This window comes from Mustelus asterias, chromosome 1, assembly GCF_964213995.1.
Source record: "Mustelus asterias chromosome 1, sMusAst1.hap1.1, whole genome shotgun sequence".
Lineage (NCBI taxonomy): Eukaryota > Metazoa > Chordata > Chondrichthyes > Carcharhiniformes > Triakidae > Mustelus > Mustelus asterias.
The window spans coordinates 59,403,367-59,425,562 of NC_135801.1; the positions used below are offsets into that span (position 1 = coordinate 59,403,367).

The window sequence follows — 22,196 nt, forward strand, 5'->3', positions numbered from 1 at the left end:
TTTTATTATTACCAAAACCTTTATTTTCCTTTGTACATTTGTGTTTATTTAACCCAATTTTGACTCCCCCCGACTCACGATGTACATGCAACACATTAGAGATATGACAATGCAGGCACTGAATACAAGACTAATGAGTTGATCAGATATCAAAGATTTATTTATTTTTTTGTGTGATGAGTGTGTCTGGCAAGACGAGCATTTATTGCCCATCCTTAATTGTGCAGTGTTGGTACACCCACACCTCTGCCCAGAAGAGTGTTCAGTCAGGTCTTGACCCGGCGACAATGAAGAAGCAGCAATTTAGTTTCAAGATTGAATAATAACCACTTGCATATGGTGGTCTTATTCTTCTAGGTGGTAGAGGTTGTGGGTTTGGAAGGTGCTGTCAAAGGAGCCTTGGCGATTTGCTGTGGTGCATCTTGTAGATATACGCTGCATCTACTATTGGCTAGTAGAGGAGAGGAGTGAATTTTAACAGTGAGTATGGGGTGTCACTCAAGCGGGCTGCTTTGCCCTGGATGGTGTTGTTGGAGCCGCATTCATCCAAGCAAGTGGAGAGATTTCCATTCAGGGTGGTTGCTTACTGTGTTGTTACATTGCATAGTTCTCCTTCTTAACAGCTAGAACTTTGAGGGTTTGTAGCTGAAGCCCACCAATGCATGGATCACTGGATTTAACAGACACATTTATTGAGTTGTCTTTATGTTGTAACTCAAATTTTTGGAACCAAATGTCTGAGAGACAGCACCAGGAATTTAAACTGGTAAATTAGATTTTCAAAGCCTGGTTGACAAAGTTGTTAACTCTGCCTATTGCCAATGGATTTATTAAAAGCGGTGCTGGACTTGTGAATCTGAATCAAAGAGCAATATAAACATAGTTTCAAGGCATGGTTCTGTAATATGCCCATGTGTGTTTTATTCCAGTGCTGTGAAATCGAGTCGTTTTGTTTTGCTGGTTCCCACAGCACTTAGCTAACAACACTAATAGCACTTGGGTATCAAGTAGTTTCAAGTGTCAAGATTTGCAAGTAGTCAGGGGATGTACTGGCCAAAACCTAATGTGGAAAATGTGGCCTTTACCTTAATTGACCATATTTATAGCTGTTGGAGATGCCAGTACTCTCCTAGTCAGTATCTTTCCTTGAACCTTCCATAAATTTGAGCTCATCCAGCCCATATACCCATAGCTTAACATGTTCCAGATGTGTTCACTCATTACTTCTGTGTTGGCTCCTGACTTGGCAACACCTTGATTTTAGAGTTCTTATTCTTGTTTTCAGGTCTCTCCATGGCCTGGCCCCCCTCAAAATCTAATCTAATCTCTTGCCCTAAAACCCTTCAAGGTGTCTGTGCTTCACCAGCTTTGGCCTGTTGCATGTTTGTAGTTTTAATCATTCCACCATTGGCAGCTGTCCCTTCAGCTACCTAGACCCTAGGCTTTATTCATCCCTCCCTGAAGTTTGCACACTCGCCCCCTTTAGTACCTATCATTGACCAAGGTTTTGGTCATCTGTCAAGATATTTCCTCATGCGGCTCAGTGTTAATTTTTGACTGATTACACTCCTGTGCTTTGGGACATTTTACCACTGCTCTCAAGGTATATAAATACAGGTTGTTGACACTTTGGAGGCACTGGCAAAATCCATCTATTTAAATGTTTGTGCTTCTCTAATGCAATTGCAACAAAACTGCACTGACGAAGGGTCGTCCAGACTCGATGTTGGCCCTATTCTCTCTCCACAGGTGCTCTCAGACCTGCTGAGATTTTCCAGCATTTTCTGGTTGTGATTGAGGTTGACATCGCACAGACACACGCGCAGGGAGACGGGTGGGTGCGCAGGGCAACACCTGTATTTATAATGAGAATCGGTAGTTTTCTGTTCTAACCAGGTAGAAAGTGTTGCACACGATGTTATCATTTTTCAAAACCTGACCACTTGCTTTCAAATGACTGGCTCATACCTGCAACTAATTCTCAGTTTGCACACTTATGGAAAAGCCCCACACCTGCATGTTCGTTCTCAGTAGCCTGTTATCAACTTCCTTGTGCGTGTGCTTACTCTCCAACTCTTTTTTTTTTCAACCTCCATTGCCTGCCTCCCTACCTTCCCTCTCGTTGGTCTGTTCCCCATCTCTTAACATATACGTGTCACCCCCTCCTTCATTCTGTCCCCACCTTTCTCTCTCTCACACTCACTCTCTCTCTCACTGTTTCCCAAGTCATCACTCCTTCACTCTGCCCCCTGCAATCACCCCCTCACACTCTGATGCCCCAATCATTCTTGCGCTGTCCCCTTCAACTCTCTCGCACTGTCCCCCTCTGACTCTCTCACTCTTGCGCTGTTCCCTTCCGACCCACTGGCTCTTGCTCTGTCCCCCCCCTCCGGGCCTCTCGCTCTGTTCCCCACCCCCCCCCCCCCCCCCCCTTCCGGGCCTCTCGCTCTGCCCCCCCCCCCCCCCCCTCCGGCCCCTCGCTCTGTCCCGTGTCCCCCCCCCCTCCGGGCCCCTCGCTCTGTCGTCCCCCCCCCCCCCCCCCTTCCGGGCCCCTCGCTCTGTCTCCGCCCCCCCCCCCCCCCCTCCTCCGGGCCCCTTGCTCTGTCGTCGTCCCCGTCCCCCCCCCCCCCCCCCCTCCGGGCCCCTCACTCTGTCCCCCCCCCCCCCCCCCCTCTCCGGGCCCCTCGCTCTGTCGTCCCCCCGGGCCCCTCGCTCTGTGTGTCCATCCCCCCGTCCCCCCCCTCTGGGCCCCTCGCTCTGTCGTCCCCCCTCTGTCCCCCCCCCCCCCCCCCCTCCGGGCCCCTCGCTCTGTCCCCCCCCCCCTCCGGGCCCTCGCTCTGTCCCCCCCTCCGGGCCCCTCGCTCTGTCCCCCCCCCCCCCCTCCCTCCCCACTCTATTAAAAGTTCAAGGCATCAGGTGAAAGTGACTGCCATTTGCATGAAGGCAGTATTTGGCATCATGAGCCCGTACAAATTTGAAGTAATTGAGAATCGAGGAAATTCCACTGTTGGGTGTCAAACCTAGCACAAAGTGAGGTTGTTCGGGTTGTTGGATGTTAAACATCTGATCTTCAAGTGTTGTGAGCATCGTGCCTTAGGCCCAAATGCCCTTCAATTGTTTCATCAATGACTTTCCCTTCATTGTAAGAGCTGAGGGGATGTGCGATGTTCAGTCCCATTTGCAACTCCTCAGATACTGAAGCAGTCAGTGTCCATTTGCACTAAAACCTGGACTGTATTCAGCATTGGGTTGATGACTAGGAAGTAACATTCGTGCTACATGAGTGTCAGACAATGACAACCTCCAACGAGAGAGAGAATCTATTCCTCTACTCTTGATTTATAAAGGCACTTACATTGCTGAGTTCCCTATCTTTAACATTTTGGGGCTATCATTGACCAGAATGAACTAGACCAGCCATATAAATACTGTGGCCACGAGAGGAGGTAAGAGCTTAGGAATTCTGTAACGAGTAATTCACCCCTTGATTTCCCAAAGCTTGTCCACCATCTATAAGGCACGAGTCAGGAGTGTGATGGAATATTCTCCTTGTCTGAATGTGTGCAGCACTAATAACACTCAAGAAACTTGATACCATCGAGCAAAGCAGCCTGTTTGATTAGCACCCCATCTATCACCTTTAAACATTCACTCCCTCCAACATCCATCCGTGATGGCCACTGCATGCATCATCTACAGGATGCACTGCAGCAACTCACCATGGCTCTTTCAACAGCACTGTCCAAACCCAAGACCTCTACCACTAGGACAAAAGTGCAGCAGATGTATAGAACTCCCCCACATACAGTTATGGGTGTTCCTACACCCACATGGACTACAAGAAGACAGCTCTCTACCACCTTTTCAAGGGGCAATTAGAGATGGGCAACAATTGTTGGCCTTGCCAGTGATGCTCACAGGGCAGAGTTGCAGGCGACAGGTTTCCAGCATTTGAAAGAGCTTTCTGCCCGCATGCAGTTGTATAGAATATTGGAAAGCCTGTCAAGGATCTGCTCCACCATGTCTGAAAGTTTGAAAAAGTCCACTTTCAGTTTGTGTTCTCCTCTATAATTCTGTAATCTACCAAGTAATCTGGGGCGTTTGCAATGCTGTAATCTGTAGCCATGTTCCCTCTGGTCTGAGCTTCCTCAGTTCAGTGGCCATGAACCTTCAACTGATTGTATTGAAACTTCAGAGAGGATAAAAAAAATGGAAAGGAAAAAAAGATTAAGTAAAACACTGTTGACATACACTTGATGGTTGATATTGAAGCTATTATGGCAACCATCAAAATCCAAATTTGTCTGTAGTGGGATTACCTATCAAGTTAAGGTGGTGGATGGGAGTCATACAGGGTAGAAAGCTTCCGCTCTGATCTTAGCTTCATTACTGTTCCGTTTCTGCCAGGTGAATAGATTTCAAATCAGCCAGAATATGTCCAGAGTCAGCATATATTGGTAAAATTCACAGGTCAATCCAGGCATCTGTTAATCATGGAATCTAGGCTATCCCAATATCTTGCACCTTCTGTGCCTGAATATTTTACTGACTCTCTCTGATGGGGGCAGTTTATGACACTTTGTATGATCAATGTCTTTGTTAATCATTGTAGATGTATTTAAATTTCATCTAACATTCTGGCTCCTGACATTTCTCAGACTGAATTCTCAGACCTAACAATTCTTTTTGTTGACTTACACTTCTGCATCGCAGGAGCGGGTAACTCCTGATTGCAAAATGTCAGAAGGGGAGATTGGAATGGACAATAAGTGCTCCATTGATTTCGGAGCTCCTTTCACCCCATTTGAAATGGCGGGTATCTGAGCAAAAATTAGCCCTTGTGCTTCAGTTTCTTAAAGCCAGGTTTGCTCGTAAAGTATTTCTTGTTTTGCCTGTTTGGCCATGAATGCCTAGCTTTGTATTCTGATGATTAGTTGTGTCTGTTCTGTTAATTTATTTGCGCAAAAGAAAAACTTCAGGATAGCTGTGCACTGCATTCTCTTCATATTCAGTATTGAGTTAAAATGAAATGTGCAGTACGTTGTATATAATTGTATTACAGCATTGGGACAGAAGTAGACCTTTAGCCCCTGTCCTGTTCTTCCATTCATTTAGATGCTCATTGACCTGTACCTCAGCAAGCGTTTAATATCCTGTTGAACCAGATCATTGGTTCATACTATTTCCCACTAATTTGCATTACATTTCAACTGCTATTTGCCCTTCCATCCATCCCACCAGTCTGTCTATGTCCCCTTGAATCCTGTGTGCCCTTTTAACCACATTCTCAACCTGCTCTGTTGCCTTCAATGATTTATGCACATGTATCTCCCAAGGCTTTGTTCTGTGCAGAAGGAGCTCTCTGCACTTGTCATGTCCTTGCAGGCTCTTTGCAAAAGTAATTCTGTTAATCTCAATCCTCACACTTTGCCCTTGCCCTCCATTTTTTTCCCACCTAAGGTGCTTATCCAATTCTGTTTTGAAAGGCACTACTGTATCTGCCTGCAGCACACTCTGAGGCACTGCATTCCAAATCTGAGCCAATGCTGCATAAAAATGCTGCCAGTCACAAATTGGTGCCCTCAGGATCTTGACCCATCCACCAATGGGAACAGTTTCTCCCTATCGACTCTATACAGACCCCTCATGATTTGAACAGCTCCATCAAATCTCTTCTCGACTCTCTTTAAAGAGAGCAACACCAATTTGGACACATTCCTCCAGTTAATGCTAAGCTATAGTTATATGGGGGTTTTGTACTTTCTGCCTTTGTTTATAAACTTCAAGATCCTGTGTGCCCTTTTAACCACATTCTCAACCTGCTCTGTTGCCTTCAATGATTTATGCACATGCATCTCCCAAGACTTTGTTCTGAACTGCCTTTATAATTGTACCTTTTATGTTATACTGTCTTTCATCATTCTTCCTACCAAAATATACTATTTCCCACTAATTTGCATTACATTTCAACTGCTATTTGCCCTTCCATCCATCCCACCAGTCTGTCTATGTCCCCTTGAAGTCTGCTGCTGTCCCCACCGCGGCCCCCTGCTTTGTGTCAGTTGCAAATTTTGAAGTTGTGCATCCAAGTCTTGGTCATTGATATAGATCATGAAAAGCACTCCTAGAACCAATCCCTGGGGAACCTCATTGTATCTTTCTCTAGTCCAGAAAGCAACCGTTCACTGCTGCTCTCTTTCCCATCACTTAGCCAACAATGTACCTGTGTTGCCACTTTCCCTTTTATTTTTTGGACTTCAACTTTGCTGTCAAGTCTTATTATGTAGTATTTTTTCCACATACATTTTGGGAGTTCATAAAGACCATACCATCAAGTGACCCATATCAGTCACCTCTTGCCCCCATCAAAAAACTGAATCAAGTTAGTTAAACATGGTTTGCCTTTAACAAATCTATGCTACTTTTCTCAAATTAATCTGCACTTGTCCAAGTGACTGATGATTTTGTCCCGGATCATCATCTCTAAAAGCTTTCCCACCATCAACTTTAAACAACTGATCTGTGGTTGTTTTTATCTTTTTTTAAACAAATGTGTAACTTTTGTAATTTTCCAGTCTTCTAGCACAATCTTTGTATCTAAGTGGATTGGAAGATTAAATGTAAAAAAACTTGACTGCTGGAAATCTGAAATAAAAATAGAAAATGTTGGATAAATTCTGCAAGTCTGGCAGCATCTGTGGAAAGAAACAGAATTAATGTTTTGAATCTTAAGAAGGGTAGAAATGTCAGGAATTATATAGTTGGAAAGGGAGGGAGGAGTTGGGCAGAATAGAAGAACAGGGATAGGTCAGGGCAAAGGAGAGATTGACAAATTTGTCATGGACAGAAGACAAATGGGGAGTGTTAATGGGCCATTAAGGGATGAAGGGAGAGGGATAACCTTCAAAAGGGAACTCTGTTAAATAATTGAAGGGAAAAATTCAAGATTTACATGGCTACGGGGAGAGCAAGTAATGTGAAGGGATTAATTGGATAGCTCTTTCAAAAAGTCTCAGGATCATTTGGCCACGTTCTGTGTTGTTTCATTCTATGATTCTAAACCTGAGATTGTTTGGTTTCTTTTGGAATAGGCAGAGATTGATAGGTGAAGATCCTGGTCTGTGGCAGACAACCTCACGATCGTATTCATCTGACTTCATTTGGCCTCGTTTAACTCCTGACTTAATGAGCTTCACTGCTACTGCTTCCCACAACACAACGGTAAGTCACTCTATAAAGCATGTTGAAATGTGAAATTAACTTCAGACAGGTATGTATGTATGGATTACCATTATCTCATTTTATCAATGGACTCTCACCAGTCTGGTCCAAGTAAAATTAAATCAGAAGTGTGTCATGATGAACTTAGTTTTAATACCATTAGTATATTTTTAAAAAAATGATTTTTTACCATTCAACAGTGTTTACTAACGTCATTACAATTGATTTAGAATAGCGTTGATTGAAATCATGTATGGGAACTGAATTAATATAAACAACTGAAATAGCAAGACTATTAAAGTCATCCTGCGTTACTCACTCGGTGTGCTTCCTCCATCCTGTTCTCTGCCTGTCTATCTAGTCACTGCCACATATGTGCACTGTTCATAGTATCAATTACCTTTCCTCTCATTGGTTAAATGTGTAACTTTATTTGTCTTCAACTTCTATATTTCAAAAAATATTTGTCCCTTCAGTTTGTGGCAAAGAAAATTCTTATGAATTATGAATCCTTGCAAACCATACTCTCTCTCTCTGTAATAAACTAATCAATGGAGGTATTCCAAAAGGTAATTTAACATGATGCAGAACCAGTTAATACTCCTGAAAGGCAAGAGCTGTGTTTGAAAATGAAAATAGCCATGGATGGTTAAAGTGATAAGAAGTAACAAAAATAAAAGAAATGCCATGCAAAACATGGTATTAATGCATTCCATCCAGCCTCAGGCTATTTTTGCAAAAAGTGACAAAACAAAGAATTTTAAAAAGGGTGAGAATGCGAAGAACTTGCAAGAAATATCCAAATTTACCCGGTGTAGAATTAGCCAAAAGCTGCTTAAAAATTAATAACAGTAACATTATCAGTGAAAACAAGGAAATGACTGCACGATGAGTCAGTATTTACCATGGAAGACGAGGATAGCATACCGGACATCCTAAGGAAACTGATATTGAATTAGGGGTGCACACTCATCAAAATTAATGTGAAAATGACAATAATGAAGAAAATCTTGGCACTACAGAGTGACATATACTCATGAAGTAGATCCCTTAACTCCAATCTTCCAAAGGTTTCTTGATTCAGGACCTGTTCCTTTATAGCTCATATAATCTTATAAATCTTCTATAATAAGATTGCAGTACTATGCATGTCTGCTAGTGACAGAGAGAAACCAGTGAATTATAAACCAGTTAGCTTAATATCTGTTGTCAGGAGATTGCAAGAGCCTATAACTTAAGAATAGAGTGACAAAGATATTTTGAGCTCATCAGAGAGGTCATGTGTGATGAACCTGATTGAATTTTTTGAAGAGGTGATTAAAGTAGCGGATAGGGGGGCGTCTAGGTGTGTTATTAATATTGACTTTCAGAAGGCATTTGATAAATTCCCTCAAAGAACTCAATGAGCTAAAGTTGAAGCTCATGCAGTTGAAGGGATGTTATTGACCTGATTAGGAAATTGACTTGAGTAGCAGGAGACTGAGTACGGGTAATTGGCAGGTGGTGCTCCAGCTAATGGGATGGAACTAGTAGTATCTTGCAAGGATTTGTATTGGACCCTCAAAGATTCACCATATTTAATAATGAGATGATAAGATGGCCACAAATCCAAGTTCACTGGTGACATAAGATAGGTGGCATTGTAAGCAGTGTAGATTGAAACAGCAAATTAAAGAGAGACAAAATTTGCTGGAAGATCTCAGCAGGTCTGACGGCATCTGTAGAGAAAGAATGGAGCTAACAATGAAACTGTGATAAAGGGTCATCCAGACTCGAAATGTTAGCTCTATTCTCTCTCTACAGATGCTGTCAGATCTGCTGAGTTTCTCCAGCATTTCCTATTTTTGTTTCAGATTCCAGCATCCGCAGTAATTGTGCTTTAAATTAAGGAGAGATATGGTAGCTTAAATCAATGTACAAACTGTGGCAAATGGATTTCAGTGAAAGCAAATATGAGCTCATCCACTTTGGACCTAAAAAGGATATATCAGAATACTTCCTAAATAATGAACAACTAGGAATAGTTGAGGTCCAAAGAGACTTTGAGGGATATGTACATAGAAGTGTCACAGACAAGTTGAACGTTAACCAAAAAGGCCAATGGAATTCTAGAGAGCTAGACTGCAGGGATGGAAGCTATACTAGAGCTGTACTAATCCCTGGTTAGACCACTCATGGAATATGAGTAGTTCTGTTTAGGAAAAATATATTAGCCTTGGAGAAAGTACAACGTAACTTTACTAGAATGATATCTAGATTCCAAGGCTTAAATTACGAGGAGTGATTACACAAATTAGGGTTGTATTCCATGCAATTTAGAAGATTAAGGGCTGAAGTTTTCCAGGTATTAAGGGCACCAGAAAGGGTGGATATAGAAAAGCTATTTTTGCTGGTTGAGAAGTCTAGCGAGGGGCATGGTCTTAAAAAAAGAACCACACTTTTCATGAGTGAAATTAGGAAAAACTTCTGCAGTAAATAGTGATAGAAGTTTGGGGCTGTCTTGTTCAACTATAATTGATAAGCCAGTTGTCTTAAACCTGAGATTGACAAATTTATGTTAACCAAACGTAATGAAAGATATGTAATTACCTTTGCAGCAGGGGTAAACATCTTTTTGAGGAAAAAAACTGCCTAGCTTAATTTTGTCATGAACTTTTTTTTTGGTTTTTGAAGGCTCGTTTTACATTTTTACTGACACTTGTATTAGATGACACAGTTGCACAGTGCCTGGGCCTGCAGCAAAGAATTAGTTTGAGAATGAACAAATAAGAACTTGTACTTTAGATGTGCTATTGTATGTTAATTGTCAGGATAGGCATTAATTCTGTAAAGGAAAAATTTGTCAAGAGTAATTTTTAATTATGAAAAGGCAACTGTGAAATAAAAAATTCAAAATTTCATTTGGTCGAGTTATAATTTATAAATTGAATGAGCTATTGATAAACTAAGGTTTTAATACTTGTTGATCAAGTATTAAGAAGAACAGTTTGTTGCAGAAGGTAAACAATCGTTATTGTTAAATTCTCTTTATATGAAGCTGAATTTAAATTTTCATAATGTAATGCAGAATTCTGTGAATTGTCATGATCAGGGAGTGACAAATGTATAAAACAGACAATGTATAAAAGCCATTTGTAATGAATATTGAAATAATTATAAAAGCCTAAAGCCCTGAGCTTAGAACTGTAGCATAATTGAATTCTTAAGCAATCAATGCCTTGGGAGGACATAGTTTGTACAATTAAAATGTACGTTGAAGTATTATTGCATGGACTACATGTTCAATAAACATGTTGCATCTTAATCCAGTGTTCTTGGAACCTTATTAAAAACATTAATCTCAGTAGAATTTGCACTTCAAATGAGTGTTTAATTTTGATGTAGTAGTACTTTAACCCTTCACCTTTTAATGCCTCCTGTCATCATGAATTTTGATCAACCAAGCTCCACATGATTTAATTTCCCGATGGATCTCGGACTCTGCTTCTCTGGGTGATATCCAGCATTTCTGGATTTATATAATAGAGGCATTCTCATTTACTGGATTTGGATGATCAGTATTTAAGGGAACACTCAGGCAACAGGCAGAGATTTTCATTCTGATCTTAAATTCAACACCTTTGTATGTCTCTGCTTGATGCTCCATGATTCATACTCGCGCCTCACAGATTTTTCTCATTCCGCACTCACCACCCTTCTTTACTTTCCTCCTTCCATTTAACTATCATTTTAGTGAGGCTTTACCTAATCTAACACCTACAGTACTTTTATGTTTACTATTTCTGTCCTTGGGGACACTCCTCTACCTCCAGTTATAGGTTCCTTCCCTCCCCGCTCCTCCAATCATAGATTTTGTCTCTGGGAGAGCAGAGGGGACCTGTGACTGGAGAAGCGAGAGCAGCGACCATGGAAGACTGGGAACCTGTAGATGGTCATGCTGCTGCTCATTGATTCTGTTTCCCACGTGTGCTGCTCCTTTTGAAAAATTATTCTATGGTATGAGTGTGTCACTGGCAAGGCCAGACTTGGTTGGTCATTGCTAATTGCCCTTAAGGTGATGGTGAGCTTCCTTCTTAAACTACTGCCATCTATCTGGAGCAGGTGCATCTACTGCAGTGTTAGGAAGTGAGTTCTAGCATTTTCATCATGTGACAGTGATATAGTTTCAAGTCGGGATGGATTTTGTTTTTAAAAGTTTATTTATTAGTGTCACAAGTAAACTTCTGTTAACTCTGCAATGAAGTTACTGTGAAAATCTCCTAATTGCCACACTCCGACACCTGTTCGGGTACGCTGAAGGAGAAATTAGCATGGCCAATGTACCTAACCAGCATGTCTTTAAGACTGGGAGGAAACCGGAGCACCCGGAGGAAACCCATGTGGCTTGGGGGGGAACTACCATGTGGTGGTGTTCCTATGCACCTGCTGCCCCTGTCCTTATAGATAGTAGAGGTTCAGGGATTGGAAAGTACTGTTGAAGGAGCCTTGATGAGTTGCTGCGGTGAATCTTGTAGATGGTATGCACTATTCCCACTGGCCTGTGTGAAAGAAGTGAAAGTTTAAATTAGTGGATGATGTGCTGATCAAATGGGCTGCATTGTCCTGGATGGTGTCAAGCTTCCTGAGTGTTGTTGGACCTGCACTCTTGCAGGCAAGTGGAGAGTATTCCATCACACTCCTGACTTGTGCCTTGTAGATGGTAGTCAGGCTTTGCAGAGTCAGGAGGTGAGTTATCTACCTCAGAATTCTCAGCATCTGACCTGCTCTCGTAGCTATTGTATTTATATGGCTGGTCCAGTTCAGTTTCTAGTCAGTGGTAATCCCCAGCATGTTAATAATGGTGCATTCAGTGATGCCAATGTCATTAAATGTCAAGGAAGTGTCTTTTGGGAGTGGTCTTTACCTGGTACATATAGCTTGAGTGTTACTTGCCAGTTATCAGCCCAAGTCTAAACATTGCCCAGGTCTTGCTGCATATGGGTACTGACTACTTCAGTATCAGATGAGTTGCAAATGGTATTGAACATTGTGCAATTATCAGCAAGCATCTCCTGACCTAGCAAGGTCAATGATGAAGCAGCTGAAGAAGATTGAGCCTAGGACATGACCCTGAGGAACTCCTGCAGCAGTGTTCTAGGACTGAGATGACTGACTGTGGACAACCCACATCCATCTTCCATAATGCTAAGTATGACTTCAATCAGCAGAGAGTTATTGCCCTAGTTTTGTGTTAAATTAATTTTGCCAGGGTTCCTTGGTGTCACACTCGGTTGATGCTGCCTTGATGTCAAGGGCAGCCACTCACCTCTCCTCTACGGATCAAAGCTGTAATGAGACCTAGAGCCAAATGATTGTTGCAGAACCAAATGTGAGCATCAATGAGCAGCTTATTGCTGTATAAGTGCCACTTGAACGTACTTCAACAACACCTTTCATCACTTTGATAAAGAAGAGGCTGATGGGGTGGTATTTGGCAGGATTTGGCCTGTTTTTTGTGGACAGTCATACCTGGGCAATTTTCCACATTGCTGAGTAGAAGCCAGTGTTGCAGCAGTACTGAAACAGCTTAGCTGTTGATGTGGCTAGTTTTGGAGCACAAGTCTTTAGTACAGGTGTACTCAGGGCTAAAGCCTTGAAGGAGGGCAGAGCAAATATAGCTGCAAGCAAACTCTGAAGAAACCAGTAGCCAACTCTGCACCCCGAACACCATCTGTTGAAGCAGTCCCCAGCTACTGGTCTTGAAATGAAAAATCTTTTCTCACAGGTGCTCTCAGACTTGTCATTTGCACCATTAAGCAGTCAGATTCAATCTTATTTTCATGCTGCTCTGACCTCTCCTTGTGACCTCCTCTGAGTAGCAAAGGTTCTGACAGCATGGGGTCCCTGCTGTGCTATCAAAATTGCATTGCCCTTAAAAAATGTTGCTATTTGGCATCCCAACAGTGCTGGGTCAATTTCTGTCACCACACAGAAGCAGCCTTCAGGAAAGTAGGAGGAAGGGGGAGAACATTTCAGAACTGACAAGTGTCTTTCTCCACTATTTTCCTGGCCATTTCCCACTTCCAACCCTGCCTCAAATCCCTGCTAATGTTCCTCCTGATGCTTCACTTTTAAATTTGTCATTTTTGCCAGAAAGAAATTTCACTCTTTAAAATTACTGACCTCAATACCCATTGATCTTGTCAGCTGATGTTTTAATCTGTGCGTCTGTGCATGTTTTTGCCTGTGTGTGTCTTGTTACCTATTTGCTTATTGCGTGTCCCCAAACCCATAGGAAGTTGAGTGCTGAGTTTTTGAGGGATTCTGTATATGCTTAGCCCTGTTTGTTTCAGTTTATGCAAATACTTCATTTTAAGATATTTCTCCCCGTGTACAATTACATTTAAATGCTAGACTGTAGGGGGTTAGCTAACTCTGCTAAGCTGAACAATTGTAGCTAACTTGACTACATGTAGAATCAGAAGGCATGATTGGTTACCTAAAGATTGACTGCATTCCTGAAGGGTAAACAATGCAGGCAAACAGCAGTTTCTCATAACAGCATCTTTGAGGATTGTTTTTCTAGATGGAGACAGCATGTGAAAAACACTTCCAATAACGAGATATGGGTTGAAATATATTTTGATTTTAGAGTGTTCTGTTCAGCCAGTCTTTTTTCTTCTCTCATGTTAATTTTTAAAGTTCTTTTCAAATAAAAGAAAACCATTTTAAAACTCGTACCAATGCTGTCCTCTTGTCTCTTCAAACGAATGAATGGACCCAACAGTTTTCATCAACCAATTGCATAATTTTAGGAACTTAAACTTTTTTAAAATTGCCAGTGTAATGTTACGTTTTTTCATGTTTCAGGTGAAACACTTTGTTTTAAGGAACCCATCAGATCTACCAGTTACAGTGCAGCTAATGCCAGTTGCTCACTATCCGAATCCAGAAGCTGTTTTAGGTCTTCTGAAGAATTGGTAAACAGCATTTTTTCATTGTAACTGTGCTTCAACTAGAAAACCAGATGATTTGAATTGAACTAGATCGTGTCATCTTCCACTGCACCATTCAATGTTGTCCTCTGCTATTCGTTCACATAAATGTATTTAACGGGCTGAATAATGTGAAATATAAAAACCACTTGTGCCACTTGGCAACTGCCAACAAAGTTGGTGTTTCTTTGTTTTAAAATTTTCATCTTTCTGTGGTCTTATCTCCTGCTGGAAGTTTGGTTCCATGAAGTTGTTTTCCCTCTAGCTTCTCTCCCAAAGGCTATTTTTTCTTCCTGTATCACAAGCCTGGGCGATGTTATTATGCAGTATCATAGCCAAGTTGATATCTGCATGACTACTTTCCACTCCATCTGACGAAGGAGCAGCGCTCCGAAAGCTTATGGTATTTGCTACCAAATAAACCTGTTGGACTTTAACCTGGTGTTGTGAGACTTCTTACTGTGTTCACCCCAGTCCAACGCCGGCATCTCCACATCATGACTACTTTCCAACAGGAGTCACTGGATGACCAGGAGCAGAAACCCTGGTGCTTAATTTGTTTCATCCCTTCCCCAATGCAGTTAAGCTGATTTGTGGGACTCCTGTTACCTACTAATTTTCTCTGCACTTAACTGATAACCAAAGATGAGACCACCTGTTCTCTGTGATTCAACTACATGCTGTGTTTGCCATCTCAGTTCTTGAGAGTTAATATTTGTCTTCAAACAAAACTTGACACTGCCTTGACTTGTTATTTAAACTGGCTCAAAATAACGTGGCAAAACCAATGCCTAAGTAGAGACAAAGTATCGTCAGTCAGTGGTTTTTCAGGTATTCTGAAGTAGCAATTGATATGGTGAGAATACGGATAATCGGGGAAACAGAATTTTACATGCCCTCTCTCCTTAACATGAGCCTGTAATTGCAAGTAATTTTAACCAACAATTTTGTTTGAGCTTGGTAAGTAATTTAGTTATTTTTTTTAAAGGTACAAGCTAAGGAGACAAGATATTAGTATCACAGCAAACGAATTTAGATTGGTAAAGCTCCCTGGCAGTAAGGCAAGTTCAATTCTGTATGTTTTCCTAATAAACACTTGGTGTGATAAATGCAGCATTGTGATGCGGAGTGTGGTAATTAAGTGAATGAAGCATCTGTTCAGTATAACATTTAAGCTTCCTCCACATAAAAATAAGTCATGGAAAAATCTTCCATGATCTATAATAAAGCTGCCTTAAAATTGGTTCTTGGGAGTGGATACGATCAAATAACCTGAAATTTGCAATGAGTATAAGAGTGAAGCTATTGACATTCATCAATACAATGGAGGAAATCTGGCAACAATTTCTGGAGTACGAATGTGTTCAATTAAATGTGGAATTGCTGGTAGAGGTGCGGTGCTCCACCACAGGCTGTGTTTTTGTTTCTTACCAATGGACTCGGCACTGACATGACTGCAATGCATGAACTTGTGGTATTTGCCCACTGGTACTGCACTAAAACCAGTACAAAGGCCAGTGCATTCGGTAGAAAGTTGGGTTTTAACAGCATGGTAAATGCTCGTTGCTGGTGAACAACTTCTCTAGCCTTGAAGAATAATTTTACAAATGTAGAATCTAATTCCTTCAAAAGAAAATTAGTATTAAACAGTTTTTAAAAATGTTTAACTTACTCAGTTCTGATGGTGGGTGATCACATGAAAAGTTAGCCCTGTTTCTCTTTCCACAGACATTGTTTCACCAGAGTATTTCCAGCATTTTCTGTTTTTATTACAATGGCTTTTACTTTTACATTCGTCACTTTATCTCTCAATGCTATTTGTATTTCTCAATATTCATTTCCTACCTGTAGATCATTTAAATCTAATTTACATTTCCTGTTTTGTATTTCTGCTTTGGACTCTGCATGTCTAAGTGAGCAAACTTGTTTGGTTGGTTGGAAAGCCTTTTTGTTACTTGTCCAGTTCATGGACACTACAGATCTATAGAGTATCCCATGCCTGGGAAGATGCTAGGTCAGAGGAAATTTCCATTGACTAGTGCGCAGCTATCAGAGGTGAATAGCAAGCGTCATTCCTTCAATGCTGAAAGCCAATGATTTAACCTCCAATTTTCTTTCCCCTCCTGAGGCATGACACCGTTTTTTTGTTTCCTTCTTTCTTCCTTCTTGCTTGATAGTTAATGAAAGACCTGACGTGCTTGAGAATCACCAATGTGAACCCATACACAGTTAAAATGCCTCAGCAAGTTTTCCTTATTAATTAATTATTGTAGCATTTTCAAAGGTATATAATATAGATGACTGACAACTCCAATCACTGGTTTGATCTGATGAATAGAATACTAATATACTTAAGTGAAGCAGACTGTTCCATCATGGTATGGAAAAAAGTAATTTTGTGATGTTTGTAATAAAATAGTGCACAGAGAGTTACAAACAGATGGAATTCAGCAACAGTCCAAGTGCTGGGATTCTTCGGTTGACTTTACAGCCTCGAGAAATGAGGAAGATTGGTGTTGAGTTCACACCAGTAAGCCACAGTCTAGTGACATCGCTCATATTGATAAGGTAAAATTTATCCTATCGAAAAAGAAACTGAATACCTAATTTTGAGTGAATTACTGCAGATGCTTTAAGTATCCATGGTAACACTACATTGCACCATACTGTAAGTCTATCTCTTTCTAATGTGTTATGGTGTGGATAAGTTTGCAATAGGTTGCTCAATTTAGAGAGTATAAAATGCCGGTTAGAATTGTATTCTATCAGCGGAACCACACATGATGGAGCTGCTAGACGAACTGAGTGGAAATACAGGTCGCGATTCTCCCATCACAACCCGCAACTTTTCTGGCGGGTCAGGGTGGGAGATGCGCGTCGCCGGCCTTGTTCTGGGATTTGCACATGCGCCGGGGACGCAAGCGCATCTCCCAGAGCCGGTGAACAGTCACCGGTCAGACCACGCTGGAAACCGGCGGGAAGGCAGGTAAGTAATTTGAATCTGTTTTGAATGTACTTTAATTACATTGAAAACATATTTATCGGGAACTTACCAGTCCTGATTGAATTTCCCACCCTGCCAGGAATACTTCATTCTGGTGGGATTCAGACTAGCTCCCCACGTTTGAGGAACTAGCGGGAGACCCTGCCGAAATGAAGGGGGGGGGGCAATCGGGGCCCCCCAGGAAGTCGGGCGGTGGGGGGGGGTAGTGGCCCCTGGGCATGGGCACCCTGGCAGTGCCAGCCTGTGCCCCCTTGCACTGTCCAAGGGACAAAGTACCCATGCCCAGGGGGCACCTTGGCACTGCCCACTAGGCATTGGGCAGTGCCAAGGGGACAGGCCTTTTGTGGACAAGCCCTCGGGGCAATCAGTGGGGTTGGGGCGGGGGGGGGGGGGGGAGGTCCTGCTGTCACTGCAGACAGGATCAGTCTGGGATGGAGGGAGGGGCAGCGATTGGGAGGGGTGGGGGGGGGAGGTCGGGCAGGGGAACCACCGCTGCTTGGGTGGTAGGGGGTGGGTGGGCTGTAAATCGGGGCACTCCAGGACCGGTGGAGGGGGGGGCTGTGGGTCAGGGCTGGCCTGGCTTGGAAGTTGTTGTGGGGGCCATGATTGGGCCGTGAAGGGGGTTGGAGGGGCAGCACTGCGGGGGTCCCAGGCTGGCCAGCGATTGAGCTGGCCTGCAACCGGAGAGTCTGACAGATCGGAGCCACTGCGCATGCAGAGCCCCAGAACTGTCAGACTCGGGCGCGAATAGGCCCCCACACCCCCCGCTCCCCCCTGATCTGATATTCACAACTGGGACCTCTGTAGTGCACAGAGTGGGGCGATTCGGGTGAGAAGCTGAACTGACAAAGCAGTCGGGATCTAGAACAGTTTTCCCGCAATTCAGTGCTTTTGGAAGAATCACGGCCACAGATTCCATTTTGCTCTAACTTTTCTTAACACTTAATCACAATTTTGATTCCAAGTGCTGGGCGGACTAGAAACTGGGAGTGTTTCAGATCTGACTTTTGGACCCGTTCTCAGGTGCCCCCATACGCATTCTGCCTGAAAAAATATCAGCGATTCCGAATTGCGCTGCAGAAGCCTGTGGGCGGGACTTATCGCGCCCGAAACTCTGCAGCTCCGATCGGCGCCTTCAACTGCACATGCGCAGTAAAAAAAAAAGACAGAGAAAAGCTTCCCTGCCACATTGCTCCCAGGCCAGATACTGCCTCCCCCCGGCCCCCACAGACATTGCCCCACCCCACAACATAACTGACCCCCTTATCCCCCTGCCACCCAGACCAATCACCATCCCTCTTCTTCCCCCCCCCCCACCGATCTGAGTCAGAGCCATTTGAGCTGCCTCCCTTCCACTCCCCCCCACCAGAGAGCCATCTGACACACCCCCCCACCCCCACCAGAAAGCCATTTTCAGGCCTTGGTAGTGGGGGAACCGACGCAGAGGCGAGCATGGATCGCGCTACTCGCCTCACGCCCGACTTTATCAAATTTTCACGCCCGAAAACGGGCGCAACTTGATGGTAAAATTGGGCCCTTGGTGTCAGTTCCTGAATTAAACAATGGTTTTTAGAGTTTTTCTATTTGTATGATGCAAACATTTGGTTTTTATTTTGAACGATTTAAAATTGCTACCTACATGAGATCATACTATTTATCTTTAAAGGAACAACCTTACTGTACTTGATGTGCTGACGGTGGAAGGTTTTGGGGCTAATGAAGTCCTGAAAGTGGGAGGAAAGCTGCCCGGAGCAGCGGGCTCACTGCGATTTAAGGTGCCGGAATCCACACTAATGGAATGTAGAGGCAGTAGGTATCTGAAGCAAAAGTTAAAACTAGTTTCGAGTAAGCAGAGCCAAATGTTGCCAATTATTGTTCGGTTACTCATCCTGATGTCATAAAAGTTGCCTTTTTGAAATCTGTTAGCCTGTTATAGCTTCCTGCATTATTAGTATAATTCAACAGTGAAGCTTGTGCAGTTTCAACCAAAATACTCTGACATATTCTCTGAATGCTTTTCTTTCATAAGCCGAGCAACGCTTGTTAGGGCTTGTTTCAGTTGCAGTCTATTTATTCAAACTTGGATTTCTCCATGTCCCAAAGCTTCAAACTGGGTCCTTGGACTTTCTGTTGTGATGGCTCTTTTTATCTTCTGATAGTTGATACTATCTATTGGAAGTTATAGCTGAGAGGAGGTCTGTAGAACTGTCAGTGTTTACATGGTGTGTATCAGTATTTGCCGAATGTTGACTATGTAGGAAAGCTTGAAATCAGCTGGTTTCATTGATTCATAACTGAGTAACCCCTGCTGTATTCCGTTTTGTAGCCAGCTTGCTACCATTTTGTGACTTGTTCCATGGCTCCACATGCTCTGATTGAGATTAGACGAGCTGCTATTCATTAGCAGTTGATTGGTTAGTCATAAATCGGGCATCGATGCCATTTAAAAGCATTGTGCATCTCAGAAAAAGAAGATAGACTTTGCCTTTACTTGATTGTAGAGTGCAAATGGCAGATAGAAGAAATGCATAAATGAACCCCCCCCCCACCCACTCCTCACCATTGCCCCAATTTTAGGTGACTTCTTTGGAGGTCTGGTTGTGGAGGTACAGTGGCACAATGGTTAGAACTGCTGCCTCACAGTGCCAAGGATCCGGGTTCAATTTCCAGTTTGGGTCACTGTGCGAAGTTTGCATGTTCTCTCTGTGTCTGTGCGGGTTTCCCCTGGGTGCTCTGGTTTTCTCCCACAATCCAAAAGACATGCTAGTTGGGTGCATTGGCTATGCTAAATTCTCCCTCCGTGTACCCGAACAGGTGCCGGAATGTGGTGACTACAGGATTTTCACAGTAACTTCATTGCAGTGTTAATGTAAGCTTACTTGCAACACTAATAAATAAATGTTAAAAACTTCAGCAGGAGGAAGGAAGTGCTTCAAGAAGTGTGTCAAGACAAGTTGTCTGGCACCAGTAGGCCTTTGTTTAATGCCTCACCTGAAAGACAGCATCTCCAACAATACAGCACTCTTAGATTATCCACTCAAGTAGAAATTGTGAAGGCCTTGGTCATAGTCTTCCAATGTTATGGGCCAATTGAACGACAGAAGGATTGCCAATCTCATGTTTCTTTAAAAAAAAGGAAGATGGATGCATGCATGTATTACTACAGGCCAGTAAGACCAATTGTGGTCGTGGGGAAACTTTTAGAGACAGCTATCCACCTAACCTGCGCAAATTGGCATTTGGAATAAGTCTAGGTTAATATATGAAAGTCAGCACTGATTTATTAAAGGCAAATTATGCTTGACTAAATTGAGTGAGCTTGTGTTCTTTGAACAAAAAGAGTTGATGTTGTTTATATTGACTTTCAAAAAGTGACAAAATACCACAGATTTGACTTGTTCGCGAAATAAAAAGGATAGTGGGAGCATGGATACAAAATTAGCAAAGGGATACATGGTAGAATAGTGATGAATGGTTGCTTTTTAAACGAGAGGGAATTGTATGTTGGTGTTCCCAAGAATTGTTACTAGGGCAGCTGCCCTTTGATGTCTGTTAATGATCTGGACTTGGGTAGACAGCATAATTTAAAAGTTTGCAGATGACCTAAAATTCAGAAATGCATTAAATAATGAGGAGGATGGTAACAAAGTTCAAGCGGGTATAGACTGGTTGAATTCACAGGCACAAATCAGATAAAATTTAATGCAGAGATGCGTGAAGTGATTCATTTGGGAGGAAGCATAAGAAGAGCCCATATAAACAAATGGTGCAGTTTTAAAGGGGGAAGGGTGCAGGAACAGACACCTGGAGCTGTAGGTACACAACCCTTTGCAGATAGCAGAATAAATTGAAAGGAAGCTTATTTTAAAAAGATATAGGATCCTTGGCTTTATTAATAGAAGCACAGAATACAAAAGCAAAGAAGTAATGCTAAATGTTTATGGATTGCTGGTGGAGCAGGCTGGGAGCCCAGAAGGAGCAGTGGTAACAGCGATGAGAAATATAAACTCTGTTCCCAGTTGGCATAACGGTTAGCACTGCTGCCTCTCCGAGCCAGGGACCCGGGTTCATTTCCAGTCTTGGGTGACTATCTACATGGGTTTCCTCCAGCTGCTCCAGTTTCCTCGCACAGTCCAAAGATGTGCAGGTTAGGTGGATTGGTTATGCTAAATTACCCCTTAGTGTCCCAAGATATTAAGATTAGCAGGATAAATGCATGGGATTACATGGATAGGGCAGGGGTGGGCCTGTGTAAGATGCTCTTTTGGGGAGTCGAATGGCCTCCTTCTGCACTGTAGGAATCCATGATTCTAGTTCTCTATAATGAGACCTGAACCTACAACCTTCCCATTTAGGAGTGCTACCATTGAGCTATAGCTAAGACTTGGATGCTCATTTCATAGACCCATGCCAATGAAATTTGATGGGCGTATAACAGGAGAGGCTTGATACACTAGGTTCCCTTGTAGTGGGCTTTTGCCATGTTCAAGGAACATGGAGCAGTTCTGCTACAACCCATCGAGGCTTTATGGAGAACACAGAGGCCTTTTTATTCAACACTGAACATCAGCGTGCCCACTATCACTTAGTCTCTCATGACAACTCTTAACAGATGTCATAGAAGCTCAAATGGCTTCCATCTTGGTTTTGGCAGACCAGTATTGACCTGAGCTTCTCGAATGTCATTTGGTGGTGATTGTCAGATATCTGAGAATACTGTAGTTACTAAATTCTCTTGATTTCAGAGTCAAAAGGAAGTGAACTCAACTTGACCATCAGAAAGAATTTTAAGATTGAAAACATTGGACCACTGAAAGTCACAGTGATTTCGATGAGCATTAATGGATACAAATGTCAAGGATTTGGGTTTCAGATTCTAAAATGTGAATCATTCGTACTGGAAGCTAATTCTTCACATGAGATCAGCATTGTGTAAGTACAAATAATGAACAAATGGGATTTGCATTTTTTTTTGTTTATATCCAATTCAATCCAAT

The 22,196-nt window shown here is 42.6% G+C and overlaps 1 protein-coding gene across 6 annotated transcripts in view; it reads left to right on the top strand.

Moving 5' to 3' along the window:
* tmem131l (transmembrane 131 like) overlaps positions 1–22,196 on the top strand; it is a 167,015-nt gene that overhangs the window by 121,087 nt on the left and 23,732 nt on the right. For all 6 annotated transcript variants that reach the window (XM_078212869.1, XM_078212840.1, XM_078212861.1 and 3 more), the window contains 6 exons: positions 7,092–7,221; positions 14,071–14,180; positions 15,184–15,256; positions 16,615–16,763; positions 18,866–19,008; positions 21,945–22,131. In XM_078212869.1, coding sequence (XP_078068995.1) covers positions 7,092–7,221; positions 14,071–14,180; positions 15,184–15,256; positions 16,615–16,763; positions 18,866–19,008; positions 21,945–22,131 — 792 coding nt within the window. The remainder of the gene's footprint in view (positions 1–7,091; positions 7,222–14,070; positions 14,181–15,183; positions 15,257–16,614; positions 16,764–18,865; positions 19,009–21,944; positions 22,132–22,196) is intronic.